Raw genomic sequence first — 19,148 nt, forward strand, 5'->3', positions numbered from 1 at the left:
AGTGTTCCCATCTTGCTGTGTTCCTGAAGGCTGGAATTAATGAGGAAGAGTTTTTATGGTGAATGTCAGGCATGTTGCAATAACTAGCCACAATGGAATAGTCATGGCAATTTCCACCACTTAGTTTCTTTGTTTTTGTGATGTTGCTGCATGCTTCCTTTATGAGTATTTTCTTTTCTTATATGTGGTTGAGCCCATCTACTGCCATCTTGGGCTTGGATACTTGTATTTAAAAGAGATGAACAGAGAGAAACTGTAAAATTGACAGAATGATGTATCCTAAACTCTTATTAACTTATTTATCTTCCTCTACTTCTGGGGATTAATATTCTGATGAGTTCGTGTCCTGAGGAGAAGGAAGAGAAAAGAAAAAGTACTGTGGAAACCAGGCTTCTTTTGGTTATGTTAACATCATGGATACGGAGCAAGCCTAGTAATATTCCCACTGAAATTAGATAAATGAAAACTGCCAACAGTCTTTTAGGTTTGGCTTTCTGGGGTAAGTCATTTGTGTCCTTGAGGACTTCTATCTTTATCAGAGCATCTACTACCTGATTGCTAATTTATATTGGAGTGGGAGCAGTAGAATAGAATATAAAGACTTGTGAAATTCTAAAAGTGTCTGGTGGCATCGTCACTCATTTCATTCATGAAGGTGAATAATCCTCTCAACTGCAGAAAGGCCTACCCGGAGCATATTGCGTGCATTATATACCTAGATTCCCAAGATCAACACAAGCAGAAGGAGTCGCGGGTTAGGTGGGGTATGAGGCTGAGGAAGTTGAATTCATAAGGATAAAATGCCAATTTATAAATGTAACATACGCAGGGAATATGCCTCCATTCCTAACAGCCTGTGTTCAGAATTGTATACCTTTGCAACACTTTCATCACCTTCCTCTCTTCCCTGCCTATACTTGGAAAAGATGCCAAAGGCATCCTTAGTGCCTCACCTATCCAGCTTCAAAGTTGTCATGTGCATCCGATACCGTATTTCGAACCCACCCTTCTGCCATTTTTCACCGTGTTACTCTCTCCGTGGTTACTACCGGATTTTCTTTTTGTTTATTATCTGACATCAAATCCTGTCTAAACACTAATACTTTTTCTTGTTAAAACAAAAGTCAGTTTAACAAACAAGGCCAGGAAGAATGCTAAGTGTCTCCCTGCTGTTACCCTGTTCTGTAGTTCCTCGACTTCTGGCGAACGGGGAGTGTGTGTGTGTGTGTGTGTGTGTGTGTGTGTGTGTGTGTACGCGTCAAGAGGGAAACACAAGCAGGGCCTTCGAATTGGCCAGCCAGGCGACCGGCGAGCCCGCCCCCATTCTTCCCCCTCCCCCTCCGGCGCTCACACTCAGGAAGCAGCTGGCTACAGGCCGGCCCTCACGGCCGCACACACATCCACACTCCTCGCCGGGCCGCCTCCCTCCCTCCCTCTTCCCCCTTCCCCTCTCCCTGCAGCAGTGTCCACACTGCGCCGCCAGGCCAGCCCAGACCGCGGCGCGCACGGGCACCGGCGCCGAGTGCCGCCGCCAGCCGCCCCTCCCGGGACCCCCTGTACGCCGTCCAGCCATCCAGGGTCGCACCCGCGCTCCCCCAACGGAACCCGCCAGCAGCAATTAGCCAGCATCCTGGGGTCGGCCCCCAGACGCATCCCCCGGCCCAGGACGAGGATGAACAGGACAGGCGAGGCACAGAGTCGCAACTCAACTTTTTAGAAACATTATTTGCGTGTGTATGTGTGTAGCAGGGGAGAATGAGCTGATGCCGAGGGTCCAGCCACCCCGCCTCTGCCTCCTCCTCCCTCTGCCGCCGCTGCCCTCGCAGACGCGCGCGCACACACGGCACTTAGGCCGGGTTTCCGTGCTCCGTCCCCCGGCTTGGATGGGAGTTTTCGTTTCCGAAGGAGGCAGAGCCCACGGAGCGTGCTGAAGGGCTGGAGCCCCAAGTTACTCCTCGCCAGCGCTGGCCACCCGCTGTCACTCGCACAGGCTGGCTGGGGGAAGGGACCCGCACACCGGGCTTTGTTGTGGAAATCCCGGTTACCTGGTAAGTGGATGCCATAGGAACTTTGCTCACAGGCGAGAGACAGGGAGAAACCGGGCGCTTGAGAGTGTGGGGGAGTTAAAGCTCGGAGACGCAAACTAGGGATTAGAAATAGTTTTCCACGCTGAGCTGGTGGCTTTCCGCGCAGGTTTAGGGATAGGCGCACCCCCACCCCACTCCAGAGTCACAGGTCACTGAGAGACCTGCGCTTACTGAGATTGATAGCAACAATTAAGGTTCAAACCGTGTTCCTGTCAATGGCCGAAGAGCGCCCAGTGTAGAAGACAGAAAGAGCAATAGCGTTTTAAAGTTTCGCCAATTAGGAACAGTTTTTGCTTCTTCTTTTCAAGTAGAGGGGGCAGAGGGGTACACAACCAGGGCAAGTTACAGGACGCACGGTCATGGGGCGCGCCACTCCGTAGTCCCCACTGAAGGGAAACTTTGGCGAAGTGGGAACTGATGGGGTGACGTGAGGATTCTTGCGCACACACGGGGCTGTAGTTGTCTTTTCAAGTTCCACGTGTTTGTGGAGCTTCACGAAGGCAGTTTCCTACGCCTGTGTCTCATCCAAGCCGGTGTCCTCATGGTTGCGGGAGGTGGTCGGATTGAGGGTACCGGCCCGGCGACCTGCAGCCGCAGCCGCCGGGTCTATAACTATAACCTCCCACGCCGCCAGTGCGCAGACACAGCCAGACACGAACCCTCCCCGCCGGGTTCGTCACCTTGCGTTTACATTTTTATGGGGCCCGACAAAATGTCAGCACTGTTTGGAAAATGTCTCAGTCTCAGAGACTTTGTCCTGCACACGGCTCCAGTCCCTATAAATGACCCTGTGTGTATTTTGAAGTCGGCCCGGGTAGCTCTCTGGAAAGCGTGAGTGAGCTGCCGGTTCTCTTCTAGACACACACCTTGCCCCGAGCGACAGTTCCAAGTTACTCACTGGAGCTGACAAGTCACCTCGGGGACAAGGAAATCACCCAAGTGTCTGGAAATCTTGGCCCTGGCTGATTTGTCATCCTATGGATGATTCAATTAGGTACCTGGCGGGAGAAACTTTGGGGAAGGGTTTCTGGCTCCGCGTTCGCGCCCTCCGACTTCTGGAGGTGTTTGGGAGACGAGAAGCGAAAGGAAACCGGAGGGTTAGGACACTGGCTCAGCGGGGCCTGGGGGCCAGCGTGCGGGGGCTGCGAGCCCAGCTGTAGCTCCCTCGGGCTCCAGGCTCCGGCCAGGCCGGGCCGCGCGCGCAGGTCCCGCCGCCCTGGCTTCCCAGCCGCGGCGCCCTTTCGGCCCCCGACTTACTCAGGAGCTGGTTGCACAACAGGAAGCCGGCACTAGTTTGTTTTGTTTTGCTGCGTTCGCTCGCTCGCTCACAGGGCCGAGGGTTAGGGGCGGAGGCGGCGGGGGAGTGACGGGGTCTCAGCGGCGCGCACCCCGCCGGGCGCTGTCGCCTCCGCCTCCGGACCCGCCCCTAGCTCCGCGCCCAGGAACCGGGACGTCCGACCCCGGCAGCGAAGCTAGTGAGGCAGGGAGCCGATAAGGGCTGCCCTTCTCCTGCCTTGTCCCACATGCCTCTCCCCCGCCCGGCGGGCCCCGGCACCTCTGCCGACTTCTCTAGCCCTCCCCTTGGCAGGAGCGGTCTGGAGGACTAACGAGGTCTCCGCCTCCCTGCTCTGTGTGCCTCCCTGAGCCCCACGCTAGGCTGCTCTGGCAACAGCTTGGCCCTCGCATCTCTGGAGCATCAAAACCCGGGGCAGAGGTAGGGGGCTACTTTCGGAATCACAGGGAGCAGGGTCCGTAGAGACAAGACTTGTGCAGGCGCGGCCCCGTTTCACAGACAGGAGGGTTCTTGGGCCCTCTCCCCGAGCCGGTAGAACCACCTTCCTCCAGGATTTCAGCATCTTCCAAGAGTTGGGGCCCCGGGGCCCTGGAGTTTATGAGAAGAGAGAAATTCTGCAGCTCCCCCAAGTGGACCAGTTCCCTTTAGTATGGGACCAGGAATCTCAAGGATAGACTGTTAAAGCTAGAGTGGACGTTGGCGTCACTTACTGGTGAGGAAACCAAGCCTCAGAGACCTTAGGGGTTTTGCCGGAGGCCTCACAGCCAGTTGTTGCACACCCAGGACAAACCCCTAAAGTTCTCAGTTACCCGGTTAAGAGATCATTTCTTGGTGCGAAGACGAACTCAAGATAAATGCAAAGTCTGGGTCTGTCCCCTCTGAAAGCTTTGATGAGTCATGAATCTACCTTGGGAGTTAGCCGGACGTCTGTTTCCCCCTCTGTCTTGTTCCTCACTGGACGTCCCTTTTTTTTTTTTTTTTTTTGGTACAAAATCGATCTGTGTTCGTTTAAACCTTGCTATTTCTTCTCTTTTATCTCCTCCTAGTTTGCTTCCAGTGGTTCTGTGTGAAACAGGTGCAACCTGCAAAGGTTTGCAGAAAAAGAATCCGCCATGATGAAAGTCGTTCTGAGAAAGTTTGAAGCAATTTAGATAGCAGAGTGTGACATTATATGCATTTTCTTTCTTTGTTTTTTTTTTTTTTTTTTGCAATTGAGAACAAACTGAAGTGTGAGGATCATCTTTAACCGTACTACAGTTTTCATATATTTTTTACTAGTTACCTGTATAGCCAAACTAGCTTTAAGGCTACCTTTGAATGCAAGGGTGGAGGGCATTTTTTCTCTATTTTTAAAAACCTTTCCTTATTGGTAGTTTGTTAAGTGCTTTCTTTTTTTGCCCGGAAGACTCAGTAATCCTTGAGTACATCAATTTAACTGCTGCTAACTTCTCCCGTTGGTTCACCTTGGCCAGTTTGGGACAGCATCTTTTCTTTGATCCCCTAATTCCACTGAAGTTCCTTACTAGTCGTCAGGTTATCAGAGGTTGAATACCTAAGGTTAGTTGGTTTGCTTGGAAGAAGTGATCATCACCTCAAATAAGAAAGGAAATCTTTATTGGGGTGGTGGATGGACTCCAAGATCCACCTAATAGGTAAAATTCCTACTGAGCTAAAATAGGCTGGGATAGGGGAGGTTAAATAATACCCAGATCATGTTTTGTATCAACCCTGCTTTCATTTATGCAGGAGAAAGTGGTCTTTCTGCCATTTCAGAAGAGAGCTCAGTGTTCTCCATCTTTTTTTTTCCCTCTGACTGTTCTTTCCTGCTAGTTAATTAAGCCCGAGGACATTTCATTCTTTCCACCGTTGTCTCTCTCATATTATAGTTACTGATCTTTGTAGTTGGAGAGTTAATTTACTGTTCTCCCAGATTATAGAAGATGTACTTCTTGAAGGAGATAACTCAGAAAGTGGCAGCACATGCACATTCTCATCTCTGGAGAAGTCATTTTCTGTGTTTCTGTAATTATTTTCTGTAGAGGGTATTATATTGTAAATAAGGTAGAAATGCAGGACTTAACTGTTCTACTTTTCCCTAAGTTTGGTTGGTTCATAGACTCTATCAGGATTGGGGAAAAAAGCCACATAGGAAATCTGTATGATAAAAACAAACCAGCCTGTTGCCATTCTCATTCAAGGAAGATGACACATAACAAAAGCTTCGAAATAACATTGATATATAGTTTGATTAAAAGATGCCCAAGTCCCCAGTTTTCCTAGTTTCCCACTTAACTTTCTGACACAAAAGCCAAATTTTCTGTTGAGATAAAATAAGATATCCTTACGGAAAAGCACACTTATCTTGAACTTGATGCATTTTTTGCAAGTGGAACGCACCCACATAACTAGCCTCCAGATCAAGAAACAAAGCATTACCAACACACCAGAAACATCTCTCACACTCCATTCCAGTTAGCACCTCTGCCTAACGTAACCACTGCCATGGTTTTTAGCAGATATATTAGTTATGTCTGTTTTACAAAAATATCTTATGTAAATGGAATAATTCAATATGCACTCTTGGGTCTGGCTTCTTTCTCTCGACACAACAACTTTTTAGTAGGTCGAATAATTTGGACTCTCCTTTAAAGATGATGGAAACAGTCTGGCTTGCAGAAATTAGTTAGTGAGGCATTACTTAATATGATAGAATTAAGGAAAAACACTAACCAAACTGAAGCCATATTTATATTCCGATGACAGTCTGGTTAGGAAGACTAAACAGACACAAGTGAAATGTCTAATGTGACACCAGGGTAGGTGAGCAGGAAAATCCAGAGGAGTTCCTTCCACTAAGACAACCCAGAGTGTATTTCACAGCCCCTCGGTGAGGGCCAGCAACCCCCATAATAAAAAAAAACCTAAGTGCCTGGTTTTAGTACTAAACTGTTCATTCACAACTTTTAGCTGGGATTTTTCATTGTTCACCAGTAGGTCAAGATAAAGGCAAGAATAACATGCCTACCCAGAAGAGCAGAGTAGAATTTCTGTGCTACTTTTTCCTAGTAGAGAAAGGAATAAACTAGGGAACATGCAACTGTAATTAAACTGGTTCCACAGGTCATGGGATTCATGATTATGGTCACACTTCACTTATATTTTATTTATTCAGGCAATACTTTATAGATGTGGGTTATAATTATATATTTATTTCACTTATGCCATATTTCTCAGTATGAATGATCAGTACAAAATGAACAATATAAATAGAATAAATGTATGTGAATATGTAGATGTAACATAGAATATATGATAAATGTATTGAGCAAAATTTAAATATATAGGTATAGTATTAAAAAAATCTATGTACATGTAAGGCCTGGGGAAAGTTCAAAGATTAGCTATAACCCCAAACTTAATAAAATTAGAATTTATACAGGGAAATGAAACATAGGCAAATAACTGTAATGCAGTGTAGAAAGTTATGAATGTTTAAAGAGAGGCAAGTAGAGTAAAATAACATTTATTGGGTCCTTTTATGTACTGAACAGTGTGCTAAGCATGTCATATGCATTCTCATTTATTATTCTGTAATTTTTTTTGAGACAGTTTTTGCTCAGGCTGGAGTGCAATGGTCCTATCTTGGCCCACTGCAACCTCTGCCTTCTAGGTTCAAGCGATTCCCCTGCCGCAGCCTCCTGAGTAGCTGGGATTACAGGTGTGTGCCACCATGACTGGCTAATTTTGTATTTTTAGTAGAGATAGGGTTTCACCATGTTGGTCAGGCTGATCTTAAACTCCTGACCTCAGGTGATCCATCTGCCTTGGCTTCCCAAAGTGCTGGAATTACAGGCGTAAGCCACCACACCTGGCCCATTATTCTGTAATGTTACGAACTATGCACAGTAGTGACATTATCCCCATTTTGCAGGTCAGATTTGTAGATACTAAAAAAGGATCAAGGAGGGCCTAAAGTGGGTATTTGGGGTGGGCCTAGAGGGTGAGTAGGATCTGGATTTGGGGGAAAAGAAAAATTAAGGAGGAGGGGAAAGACCATCAAGGTGGACTCTAAGGCAGTGTGTAGAATGAATGGAAACAAGGATCCAGTCACGTTCCACTTTGGGAAGAAAATCAAGGAATTTGTAAAACTTGAATCATGAGGTTCTCAGTAGCTGAGGGCATACTTGAGTCAAGGACAGCTGGTGGGGCCATCCTTGTCTGATGTGATCTCTTCAAAGCTAGGAACAAGAATGACTGCGCGTTCCTTCAGGCACAGCAAGCCTTGCTGAACTGCAGATGGGCAGATAGCATCACAGTGCAAGATCAGATCCTGTCCTATGCTCCATGATAAAGAGATCAGACTTTCTGAATACCAGTGATTTCTAAAGTTCTGAGCCAGCTCCATCAAATTTCTTTTATAGGCCTGGGGAATATTGTACACAGAAAACCAATCAGATGCCAGGGCTAGTTATGAATTCTTGTTATTCTTGTGTGTGAAGAAATGGATTAATGTTTTCCCAACCTTTTCAGCATGACTGATAGATTCCACTTCTGTCTGTAACTTGCCTGAGTCATTCATGGAGGTTTTCAAAAAATCTTTTTAATAAATATGTTGTCATGTTGGTTAAGGGCCTAGTCATTGTTGTGGACATTCATACTTCTGCAGTGATGTCAGTGAACATAATTTAACTTGTGTAAAACTACTGTCTACCAACAGCCAGAAATAGTACATTGGTCACTTTTAAGTAATAACTATGTTGAAGGAAAAAAATTGCTCAGTTACATGTGTGATGGGGGCACAATAAGATGTCTAAATATTAGGTTTAAAGAGTGATACATTTTATTTCTAGAATCTTCCACAGGTAGATGTTACCCTTTTTAAAGGATTGTGATTTTTAGCCTTGAAAATACCGAGTCATGTGGACTGAGTAGTTAGTTATACAGTCTAAAGGATAATGAATGGTCTTTTCATTTGCCACATTTTATTTCGTATGTACCCTCTTGCGCGAGGATGGGCTTTTTTTTTTTTTTTTCCTCAAGAGGAAAAATCTCCAGCCAGTTATTTTATTTTATATTTCTGAAGAAGAAGCTTTTGTGTCCCAAACCCTGGCCATGTGCTATTCACTTTTTGCAATTCAGGTAATTAATTCAGCAGTGACATCATAGGGAATGTGTTCATTTTTCCATTTCAAATTCCTCTCTTCAGAATCTGATGGCTAACTCATATTAAGAACACATTTTGAAAGACTCAGTTCTCAAAGACATTGTGTGTTAATTTAAACTTTACCCACTTTAGCAGTGTAAGAGATGGGGTTGATTCCAGGGAAAGTTATCTATCCCCTGCAGTGAAGAAGATCCAAAATTGTCAGTAATTTTGATCCTGATTCTGTCAGTTGGTTGATCAGTTGTTACTAACTGAGCCCAATTGATCAATTGATATTTATTGCACAGTGAAAGATAGCAGTGGTAGGAATACAGCTTTGTATCATTTAATCCTTATGTTTTATAAAGCCAAAAATGTAGAACCTTTAGATCCTTTCTGTTCTTCATTCCAGCTCTATTTTTTCATTTATTTTACTTCCACTGTTCAACTCTGTCTATACCTGCAGATATTCTTTGTAAGTACTTGGGTAGGCAATTAGTCAAAATGCTTTTCAGCAGTGACTTTTATTTTGTTTTGACTGTGACTCACCCTACAGTATATTTTTTGTCTTACCCAGAAGACATATATGCAAACAAATGGGCAGATAGTTAGACCCACAAATAACTGCAGTAAAACAAATACTTGACCATTAATACATTTGATGCACTCCAATAGCTTCTATTTGATTCTACTAGTCCTATTTCATTAAAAAATGCTTTCTCTGTTGAATAATTAATCTCATGGACCACCAATGAATTGCAATCCAGTTTGAGAAACACTACTTTAAAATGAATACTTCATTAAACGTAGATATAGGAACTTATAGCCTTATGGGCCCAAGGTGTGGTACTTTCTAAACTTATTATGTTTGTCTTCAAAATCTTTTTGGTTCCAAGTTCATTTGCATTTTGTGTGATTTCTTATAGCTGACCAAGAAAATCTTTAATTATCCTCTTCTCCCTTGCCATTTTGGTAGGACCATGGCTCTGTAGACCTTTCTGATATAGGAACTTATAGCCTTATGGGCCCAAGGTGTGGTACTTTCTAAACTTATTATGTTTGTCTTCAAAATCTTTTTGGTTCCAAGTTCATTTGCATTTTGTGTGATTTCTTATAGCTGGCCAAGAAAATCTTTAATTATCCTCTTCTCCCTTGCCATTTTGGTAGGACCATGGCTCTGTAGACCTTTCTGTACTCATTGATGAGTTAATGACTGAGGCAAAGTAAATGAAACAGTTCTAAGTAATTGCTACTAAAAGCTGTGACATTTAGTAAACCAGAAGGATATGAAAGTTATATAGATGCACTGAAGAGTGGAAAGTGGATTCTAAGAGAGGTTATTGAACTTTTAATATTGCCCTCCAGCAGTATATTCCTGAAGGTCCTGAATTTCCTCCAGCAATCTGTAGCCACTATCATTGTGTGGAAGGTTCTTAATGCTACTTCTGATTTTTAAATGAGGATTGACTAGGAGGAATAAATTCCTGAATTGGATGTGGTTATTCCCTTTTTTCCTACTCCCTTCCCTTTTCTCTCCTTCCTTTCCTCTGTGTCCTGTTCATATTTACTACCCATATTTTGAATGTGATAGCCATTAATTTAAATTTAAAGTGACATGGCCAGTCCTTTCACTCTAGAAACTCAGGAAAGATTATTTTAACTTTTGAGAAAATTTTATAAAATGTAAAAATGAAAAGGTTAAATATGTCTATCTCTAATTAGATATAGATAGCAAAGGGTTTGAATTCACAGATAAAACAAAGTCAGTGTTTCTATTAGGTGAGGTCCCTCATGTTCATTACATTATCTTTTCTGCGTGGTCTTTGGAAGAATAGTCTTGAAGAATCTCTGCAGAGGACATTAATTTGTCTTCATATTTTTCAATTGGAATAACTCAGAAACGAAACCTCTTTTATTTCATCTTATTGGCGATTATATTGCTTAAATAACATTTGTACATCTCAGTGTTCAGAATAAATATATTCATATTCTTAGAATTACCAACGTTAGGACTTGGGAGTGCCCAAGTAAATAGGTCTATACATACTAGTTATTAGACATAACCTTCCTAACTTTCTGCTCCACATTTCAATAATGAGGAATTATCTCAGCTCTGTTTCTATGTAACTTCTCTTGTAAATTCTATGAATTTGTCAGTTTCACTGAATAAAGTTATGGAACCACAGAAATGATCAAACTCTACCTTGTTATGGGTTACCATATCATAATATAGTACCCTTCAGTTTCAGTTTGGAGAAATAATATTGTACACATCCAATATATTTCCTCTATAATATCCTCTAGTTTCACAGGCACATGTTTGCACTTTCCTCTTGTTAAAATTGCAGACAAGAATAATTTTGATTTATAGGTGACATCTAATATAGCTGTGTTTATATTGTTGCCAATAAAATGACTTACATGATTGGTTTTTGTTTATACAATCTTTTCTGAGGAGTCAGTCACCTGTGTTAGGACAAGGTACATTCTGCTTATTTAAATGAACTCCTAGGATCTAAGAACATTCAGCTCTATCTGTCCTTGATTGAATTGCAAAATGTGCTTCACACTGCAGCCGTGCATGAGAATAACTTATATTATCTATCAATAGGCTTTTCATTTCTATATTCTTCTGGCTACAAAAGCTGTAACAAGAGAAGCCCATGGGAATAGTAGGGGCCTATTAACAATCAAGGCAGCGATGTTGAAAAGGCGGCGTTAATGAAATTATGCAGTCATGAACCCGAAGGGAAAAAATAAAAAGAATCAATAAAAACTCTTATTGTAGATGGCTTAGACAGATATATAAGAAGTAGACTCAGAAGCAGTTTGTTTGCTGGCCAGTATTTTGTGCCTCATTATCAGGTTTTGTATGCACAGTTAGAAGTGCTTGTGGCATAAGAAATGGAAAATGTAACAAAGGCTAAATGTAGCCTAAGGAAATGAAATGATGTATGAAAATTAATAATTAACTGGCTCATCTGATGAATTATGACTCTAGATGAGTCTATTAATGATATTTACTAAGAAAGGGCCTTTGGCTGTAAATAGGCATTATAGAAGTCGTGTTTTTGAAATTTTCTGGAATGGATGAGTTAACATTGCTTGTCGTTTGTTTAATCTTTTAATCCATGACGAGCAGTGCCTGGAGCCTTGGGTAGAAGGTAGAGTCATGATTTTATATTTTGATTAAAGTCATGCTTTTTCAGAAAACTAGGGGAATTACTAAGTGGTTTTGTGCCTTAGTTTCCTTCGGGGTTAAGTAATTTCTTCTCTGACCTGATTTACAGAAGTGTGTTCTAAGAGTTTGAAAGTGGTCAAAAGGAAAGATTTACTGACTTGCATGTTGACTCATATTAGCAGAATGAACATTTTTATTATAGGAACCACTGTAGTATTAAAACTCTAACTATGTCACTGTGTCAGATCCAAAATGTCCTAAATCTCTACCTCTGGATACTCCTTGCTTTTTCTTTTTCTTTTTCTTGTTTCTTTTTGTCTTTGTTATTGGTAGCCTAGGATAGAGTAAGTAGTTGGATGGAGAACAGAGGCGAAAATGCTGACTAGAATAATGTGATTTGATTTTTAACTAGAAAGGTGCTCTTCCAGTGGACTCCTGCCAGTTAAGTTTGAGACACTGATTAGTTGTGATTTTGCCTTTTTGGCAAAGTGTAAATGTAATGTTAAAATTTATTCTTCATGGTTATGGTTAGTATTGTGCATTGACATATTGCTGATGGGTGAGCCTATCAGCTCGTACTTTGATGGGGGTAGTAGAGAATGCTATTATTTTTGTTTCTTTGTCTACCCTCCAGATTTAAATGTCATAGGTATAAAATCTACATATTTACTACTGATTATAGCAAATGGGTGTTCTTGATAGTCTTTCTTTTCTAAATTGCCTGGCATAACAGAATTTCAAGAGACCATAGTGAATAGATCCAAACTCCTCAACCTTTTATGGATGAAAAACTGTAAGTCCAGAGAAGTTATAAATGATTTGTCAGAAGCAGAACTCAGGTATCTTGACTTTCTGAGTGCTATTTGACTCTGACTTTATGAGGGTCTTTCTTAAAAGTTACAATAGCAGTTTATCCCTTTTTTGTTACCAAGTGGACTTAGAATTATATCTTGATCATATGGCCTAGCTAAAAAGTATACAAAATATTACCATATAAATAGATGAAATTTATTTTTACATTTTGATATCCAATGTTTGAGAAATCTGTGGCATAATTAATGTGAAAACTGGAATATTAGGCATATTTTCATGTTTAGTTTATTTTTGTCTTGAGGCTGGTTTTGCTCAGCTCACATGCCATTGGCCTATTGGTTTTTTTCTTTACGGTATTAATCACTTTACTTTCTGGGTGTTGCTTTCTTAGTAATAAAATTTAAGTACATTTTGTTGTTGTTTTTACTTTCAACCTAAAACTATTTAAAACAGGAGTGCAGTTTATAAAAAAATAAATAAAATAAATACTCAGCCTAAGACAGGCAAGTGTGAATGCCTGATAATTAAGTTCTCAGTGCTCTAATTATTTTTCCTTCTTGCAAACTCACCTTCTTAATGATCATGCCTAATGCTAAGTATCTCCTTATGTGTTTTTATCCAGATTTTTGATGAGAATTCCTGCTTGTATATGATCTTGCTGCCAAAAAAATGACTCCCTTATTTTTAAAAACCTGGAAATGGGCACAGTCTGCAAATCTGCAGACACTTGTCACTTGGACCATGGTCTTAGTGACTCATATTTCCAGTCATGTTGAACAATTCTTTATTTTCAAAAAATTGCCAATATTACATATTTCTTTTACCTTTTTTGGGGAGTTGCTGCTGAATAAGTGCTTTCTTCTGTAAGGTTCAGAGTGCTCAGAAAACACTGTTTTATCAATGAGAGGAAAATAGATGGCCAATTTTATCTGGCATAGTACAGAGACATTAAATGACTATTGCTCATGATCTACCAATGAATGGATCAGCAGACTGACTGATGACACACAAAAGTTCTCCTACATAAAAATAACATAAAAAGCACTGGAAGTTTTTCAGTGTAAGAATTGAGGTTTTCCAGTCACTCCTGCTTTGTTCTCATGGGAGGAGAGGGTAGGAGTGAGACTTGACTTAGAGGAATATGGTTGAATGTTTCCCATAACTAGATGGCATGACAGTATTATGTCACAAACTGATGGAATTCTTAGTGAAAATAAAGAATTGGTAAGAATGAAGAAAACATTCTAAATTTTATGTTGTTAATTACTTTTGAATTTCCTCAACATAGGCACACACAGCAAACTTTGCAGAAGGCATAGCTCACTATGAGTTAAAATTAGATATTTTTGATGTTCTAAAAATGAAAAGAAAAATAAACTTTTCACAAAAGATTTTTTCTCCTTGATAGCCTTTTCTTGATTATTTATGGACTCATTTATTTGGAAGTTAAGTTGAAAAATGTTTGTTCAGCACTTTGTGTGGATCATACAGAAAAAAATAGGAATCATCCACTTGAGGATATCTGGTCATTCCTGGTTTGTACTCAGTCCTTATTTCCTGTGTTTGTTCAGCTTTGGCTTGTTTCCATGACTCATCTTTAAAAGACTGACTGTGACAGTGTCTATAATATATTTGGCATAGTGGCACAACCATGGCACTTTGCCATCTCATTGCATACATTTTGGGGAGCTATTGGTCAAGGGAGGGAAGGGCCTTCCTTAGTGATTTATAACCCATCATGATCACATGGGTGTATCATGATGTCCTGCGATCATGTCAGTACTTCTCTTGGTTCTCATTCTGCTTCCTTAATGTTAGGAAGCTTTATGGAACTATGGTAGATTTACTGAAAGTCATGCATCATGTACATACTGGATAGGTCACTTTTAGAAGGGACATTCTCTCCTTATGCTCCCTGTAAGGTGTTTTGCACAGCCCTTCTCTTTTCTAGGATTTTAGTAGAAGGTAACAGTATTGTGGTGTTGATTCTCTTCCCATCCCTGTAACTCAGGATCAGTATGGAACATAGACCCTAATGCTGCCATGAATATTTGAATATATGGATATATGAAAACCTTATGGCCTAGGTGTTTATCCTTTTTGAATCTAGGGACTGTGAAGAGATAGTTCTTAAGGTGGAAATCAGAGATGGTTTAGTGTCCCCATAGCCTCATTTAGAAGCCATGTCTGCTTTGTGTTTGTTTACTGGAACTTTGACGCATTGGTCTCACAGCTCATGTAGGTGGTGCTTTTGGGTTTCCCAATACCTGCTGTAGCAAAAGTGAACTAGTATGGACAGATCCTCTAGGGAGCAAAATCAGTTTTGTTTTGCAAGCTGGCACCAGTAGATTGTTGTAGTTGCCAAGAGCACTGTATTGAGAAGGGCTCAGTGGCAAACAAAACAATGCAGTGATCCATAATCCATGTCCACCATGAATGCGGAAGGGGAGAGTGCCTGCCAATGAGCCATGTATTTGAGGACCCTGTTCTACATAAAAGGCCATATCTTGCTAAGAGCGCTTCTTTTCTTCCTGATATGAATGATACACAGGTTGAAAAACTCACTGTATCTTATTTTCATTTTTGCTTTTAAAAATGCCTGCATTTATTTTTTTTAAACAGGCTTATAACCCACATCATGGATAACTTATTGGACTTTGCCTGAAAGGAGTCATTAGTGACATTGGATATTTGACCATCTTGGCCACAGGTTTTTCAGAATGAACGGAAGATCATGCAGCATGAGTCTCCACCGGACATCGGGAACCCCACAGGGGCCTGGGATGGTCAGTGGCCACCACATTCCTGCCATCCGAGCCCACTCCGGGACTCCTGGCCCCTCACCCTGTGGCAGCACATCAAGCCCCACTATGGGAAGCCTTGCTAACAACCTCAATCTCAAGATGCTCTCAGGAGGAGGAATGGCTCCTCAGAACAACGTGGCTGAGAGCCCCATCCATCTGCCTGCCTTAAGCCCCAGGCAACAAATGCTCACCAATGGGAAGCCACGATTCCAGGTCGCCCAGGCTGAAGGCATGTCAGGGTCACATACTTTAAAGCCAAAGCAGCAGGAGTTTGGAAGCCCCTTTCCTCCAAATCTTGGGAAAGGTAGGATTGTCTTTCTGGGATCTTTTAAAAATGGAAACAATTTTTTTCTCCCCCAATTCCATTTTCTGCTAGCAAATCCTATGGAAAAATACATGATTCAGTGTCAGGGTCAAAGTTGATGGTCTCTTAATGATATATAGCTTTCTCAGTAAGGGAGTGGGTGTGGATGTGTTGAAGTGGAGGGGACCATAGGGGTAAATGCTGAGTATGAGACATCTCATGGCACTGTGAAACAGAGTAACAGTAAGATAGAAAGACGAGAAATAAGGAGGCAGACTGGGTGGTGGTGGTGGAAGGGTAAGAGCCAGTTTAGCAAGATCCTGCCCTCCGGATACATGTAGATCTGTTCTGGCTCCCTGGGGGCTGAATTCTGCAGACCGTGGACAAGAAGAGTGACTAGAACTGTCCTTATGCCAGTGCTAAAAGAATAGTGTAGAAGAAAGGTAGTGTTTGGAAGGAAAAGGATAAAAAAGAGAGAAATTTTAATAACCAATAAAATGAGGAATCAGTACATATAAATCATAAGAAAAATTACTTTAAATCAAAGCCTGTAATTTTTATCATACAGCTAGCAGCAAGAGGGAAGCAAGCTAGAAGGGAATAATGAAAAGATGTATTTGTGCTTGCGGAGAACTAGAAAACCTCATCAGTTTAAAGTACAGAAAGAATGTGCTTTTAATTCAATAGCGTTTGAATTACCATATATTTTAAATAATAATTGTTGGTGAATAGCAAATTATTTGAATGACACACTATCTCTAGAAACTGATGTTAAATTAATGAGGTTATATTGTAGATGACATATGTTTTTGGAGAAAGAGCATGCACCCCATGTAAAATATAGCTTTGCTGTATAAAATAGCACAATTATATATTCCTTAAGATATTTTTAGCATTCCATCTTAAATGTTTATGTTAAAAATGCTTACACTACCAAATAGAATTACTAGCAACCTTCAGAATAGCCACTCATTCAGTTAATTAAGGTGAATAATGATTTCTATCAGGCAAGTAGCCAAAAAGTTGTTTGGTTTAGTGTCTGTATTTCTGTGTTTGGAGAAATTGGTATAAATGGGCAGGTTAAAAAAAAAACAATAGCACTAAACATACACTCGCCTTTTAAGTTAATTAAGTAATTTTTTGAGACAGGGTGTCACTTTGTCACCCAGGCTGGAGTGCAGTGACACAATCTTGGCCTCACTGCAGCCTTTTCCTCCTGGTTCAAGTGATCCTCCTGCTTCAGCCCCCCAAGTAACTGGGACCACAGGTGCCTGTCACCACGCCTGGCTAATTTTTTTTTTTTTTTTTTTTTTTTGAGACAGGATTTCACTATGTTGCCCTGGCTGCTGGTCTTGAACTCCTGAGCTCAAGTGATCTGCCAGCCTTGACCTCCCAAAGTGCTAAGATTACAGGTGTGAGCAACCATGCCCAGCCTTAATTAATTAATTTATTTTTTTCTTCTTCTTTTTTAGTGTAGATTAGTTTTGAATCATTTTCTTTCTTAGAGGTACTGATATTTAATGTAAGTATAGGAAAAAGTTTCCCTGGGGCTACATCCAAAATAGGTTTCTCATTGTTGGGTTGCTGTGTTCATGGTGTGGCAAGCTAAGTTCCCTCATATTAAATTTAGGTGTTTAGATTTTCAGGGGCTGAGGCCCAGTAAAACCTTTCAGCTCATGCTTGACTAGTGAACTGCAGCTTGCTTTTATACGTACTTATGTTTGCAATCCTGACTGACAATAATAATGCTGATAATATTAATAACTTGCTTTTATTGTATCATAACTCAGCATATGTCAGGCACTGTGTTAAGTACTTTCTAATACATGGTCTCAGTTATTCTTCAAACAGCACTGAGTTGTATGTTATGGTTGATTTAACTGATAAGGGAACTAAGGTCTAGAAAGAATAAGTAACTTCAGAGGCACCAGTCAGTAAGGAGCTTGGGAATATTAACTTTGATGATGATCAGAAGTGGCTGTAATTAAAGCCATGTTTTTAAAAAAACTTCAGGTTCTTAAGGGATAGTGAATTCTCAGGGTCAATATACCTTGAAATGCCTGTCAGAAGTAGTGCTGCTTCCTGATTCTCTTCCCTCTGGCTTTTTGTCTCCTTGCTCAGCTTCCTAGCTTACAGTGACCTCCTAGATCTGCATGGTTGGGACATGCACAAGCACAAATGAGGGGTCGAGGACAGCTGTATTATTATCACCTCTAGCTTTGGAGCTTATATACCCTTAGTGGTCTGAGTGGTGCGAGAAGTGGCTCAATGTATTGTTTCTTTCAGATTTTAGTTGACAATTCCTAAACAAAGCCAATAATTGGTTGAGGACTGTGGTCTAGGATTGTTTGAACTTTGATCATTTACTCTACAAATAATTATTGAGCATATATTATGGGTGAACCACTGTTCTGGAGATGCAGTAGCCAATAAACTATAGTCCTTTCCCTCAAGGAGTTTGAGAATTCATACACACAAGTGGTCAGTTAAAATACAGCACAGTAGGCCAGGTGCGGTGGCTCACACTTGTAATCCCAGCACTTTGGGAGGCCGAGGTGGGCAGATCATTTGAGGTCAGGAGTTGAAAACCAGCCTGGCCAACATAGTGAAACCCTGCCTCTACTAAAAATACAAAAATGAGACAGGTGTGGTGGTGGGTGCCTGTAATCCCAACTACTTGGTAGGCTGAGCAGGAGAATTGCTTGAGCCCAGGAGGCGGAGGTTGAAGTGAGCAGATATAGGACCATTGCACTCCAGCCCGGGCAACAGAGTGAGACTCTATCGCACACACACGCACAAAAATAATAAATAAATAAATAAATACAGCACAGTACGGACTGTGGTAGGGATACGCTTAGAATGATATGGCCACATTTGAGAAGGGTTCCTGGCCCATGCTACATAGGCAGACACTTGAAAGATAAAGAGCTAGCCTTGCAGTCATGCAAAGTGCATGTTGTGTGTGTGTGTGTATGTGTGCATATGTGTGCATGGAGGGGTTTGTCTGGAACAACTTCTGGGAAGGAAGAAAAATGCACTCAAAACCTGGAGGGGAGAAATCCTGGTGCATTTCATGGACTTCCACCTGGTTCCACATGGGTGGGGGTACAGAAAACTGTGGTAAGAGATGAAGCTGGAGAGGGATCAGCAGAAGCCAGAGGAAGGGCCATGAATGATATACCAAGGAGTTTGGATCTATTTTGAGGACACTGGTGGAACATGAAACTCTTGTGGGTTTATTAATTAGGGTTTTCCAAGAAATAAACAAATAGGATACCTATGTACATATGTGTATTTGTGTGTGTGTATATATATGTGTGTGTGTGTATATATATGTATATATAAAGAAATTTGTTATAAGAAATTAGCCCTTGGGATTATGGAGAGTGGCAAGTTCTGGGATCTACAGGGAGAGTCAGTCAGCTGGAGACCCAGGAGAGCCAACGGTTTTGTTGGAGTCTGAGTCTGAAGGCCTGAGAACCAGGAGAACCCATGATGTAGTCTTTGTCTGAAGGCTGGCAG

The 19,148-nt window shown here is 41.5% G+C and overlaps 1 protein-coding gene across 1 annotated transcript in view; it reads left to right on the forward strand.

Annotated features, from left to right (window-relative positions):
- Positions 1-1,392: 1,392 nt before the first annotated feature.
- The window catches only part of GLIS3 (GLIS family zinc finger 3), a 488,252-nt gene continuing 470,496 nt past the window's right edge, over positions 1,393-19,148 (forward strand). Inside the window, exons 1-2 of the mRNA XM_012454569.3 lie at positions 1,393-2,048; positions 15,141-15,626. Of these exons, the coding sequence (XP_012309992.1) occupies positions 15,239-15,626 (388 nt within the window). The 5' untranslated portion in view covers positions 1,393-2,048; positions 15,141-15,238. The remainder of the gene's footprint in view (positions 2,049-15,140; positions 15,627-19,148) is intronic.

This window comes from Aotus nancymaae, unplaced genomic scaffold (genome assembly GCF_030222135.1).
Source record: "Aotus nancymaae isolate 86718 unplaced genomic scaffold, 86718_ANA_hifiasm-v0.15.2.pri h1tg000041l, whole genome shotgun sequence".
NCBI classification, from domain to species: domain Eukaryota; kingdom Metazoa; phylum Chordata; class Mammalia; order Primates; family Aotidae; genus Aotus; species Aotus nancymaae.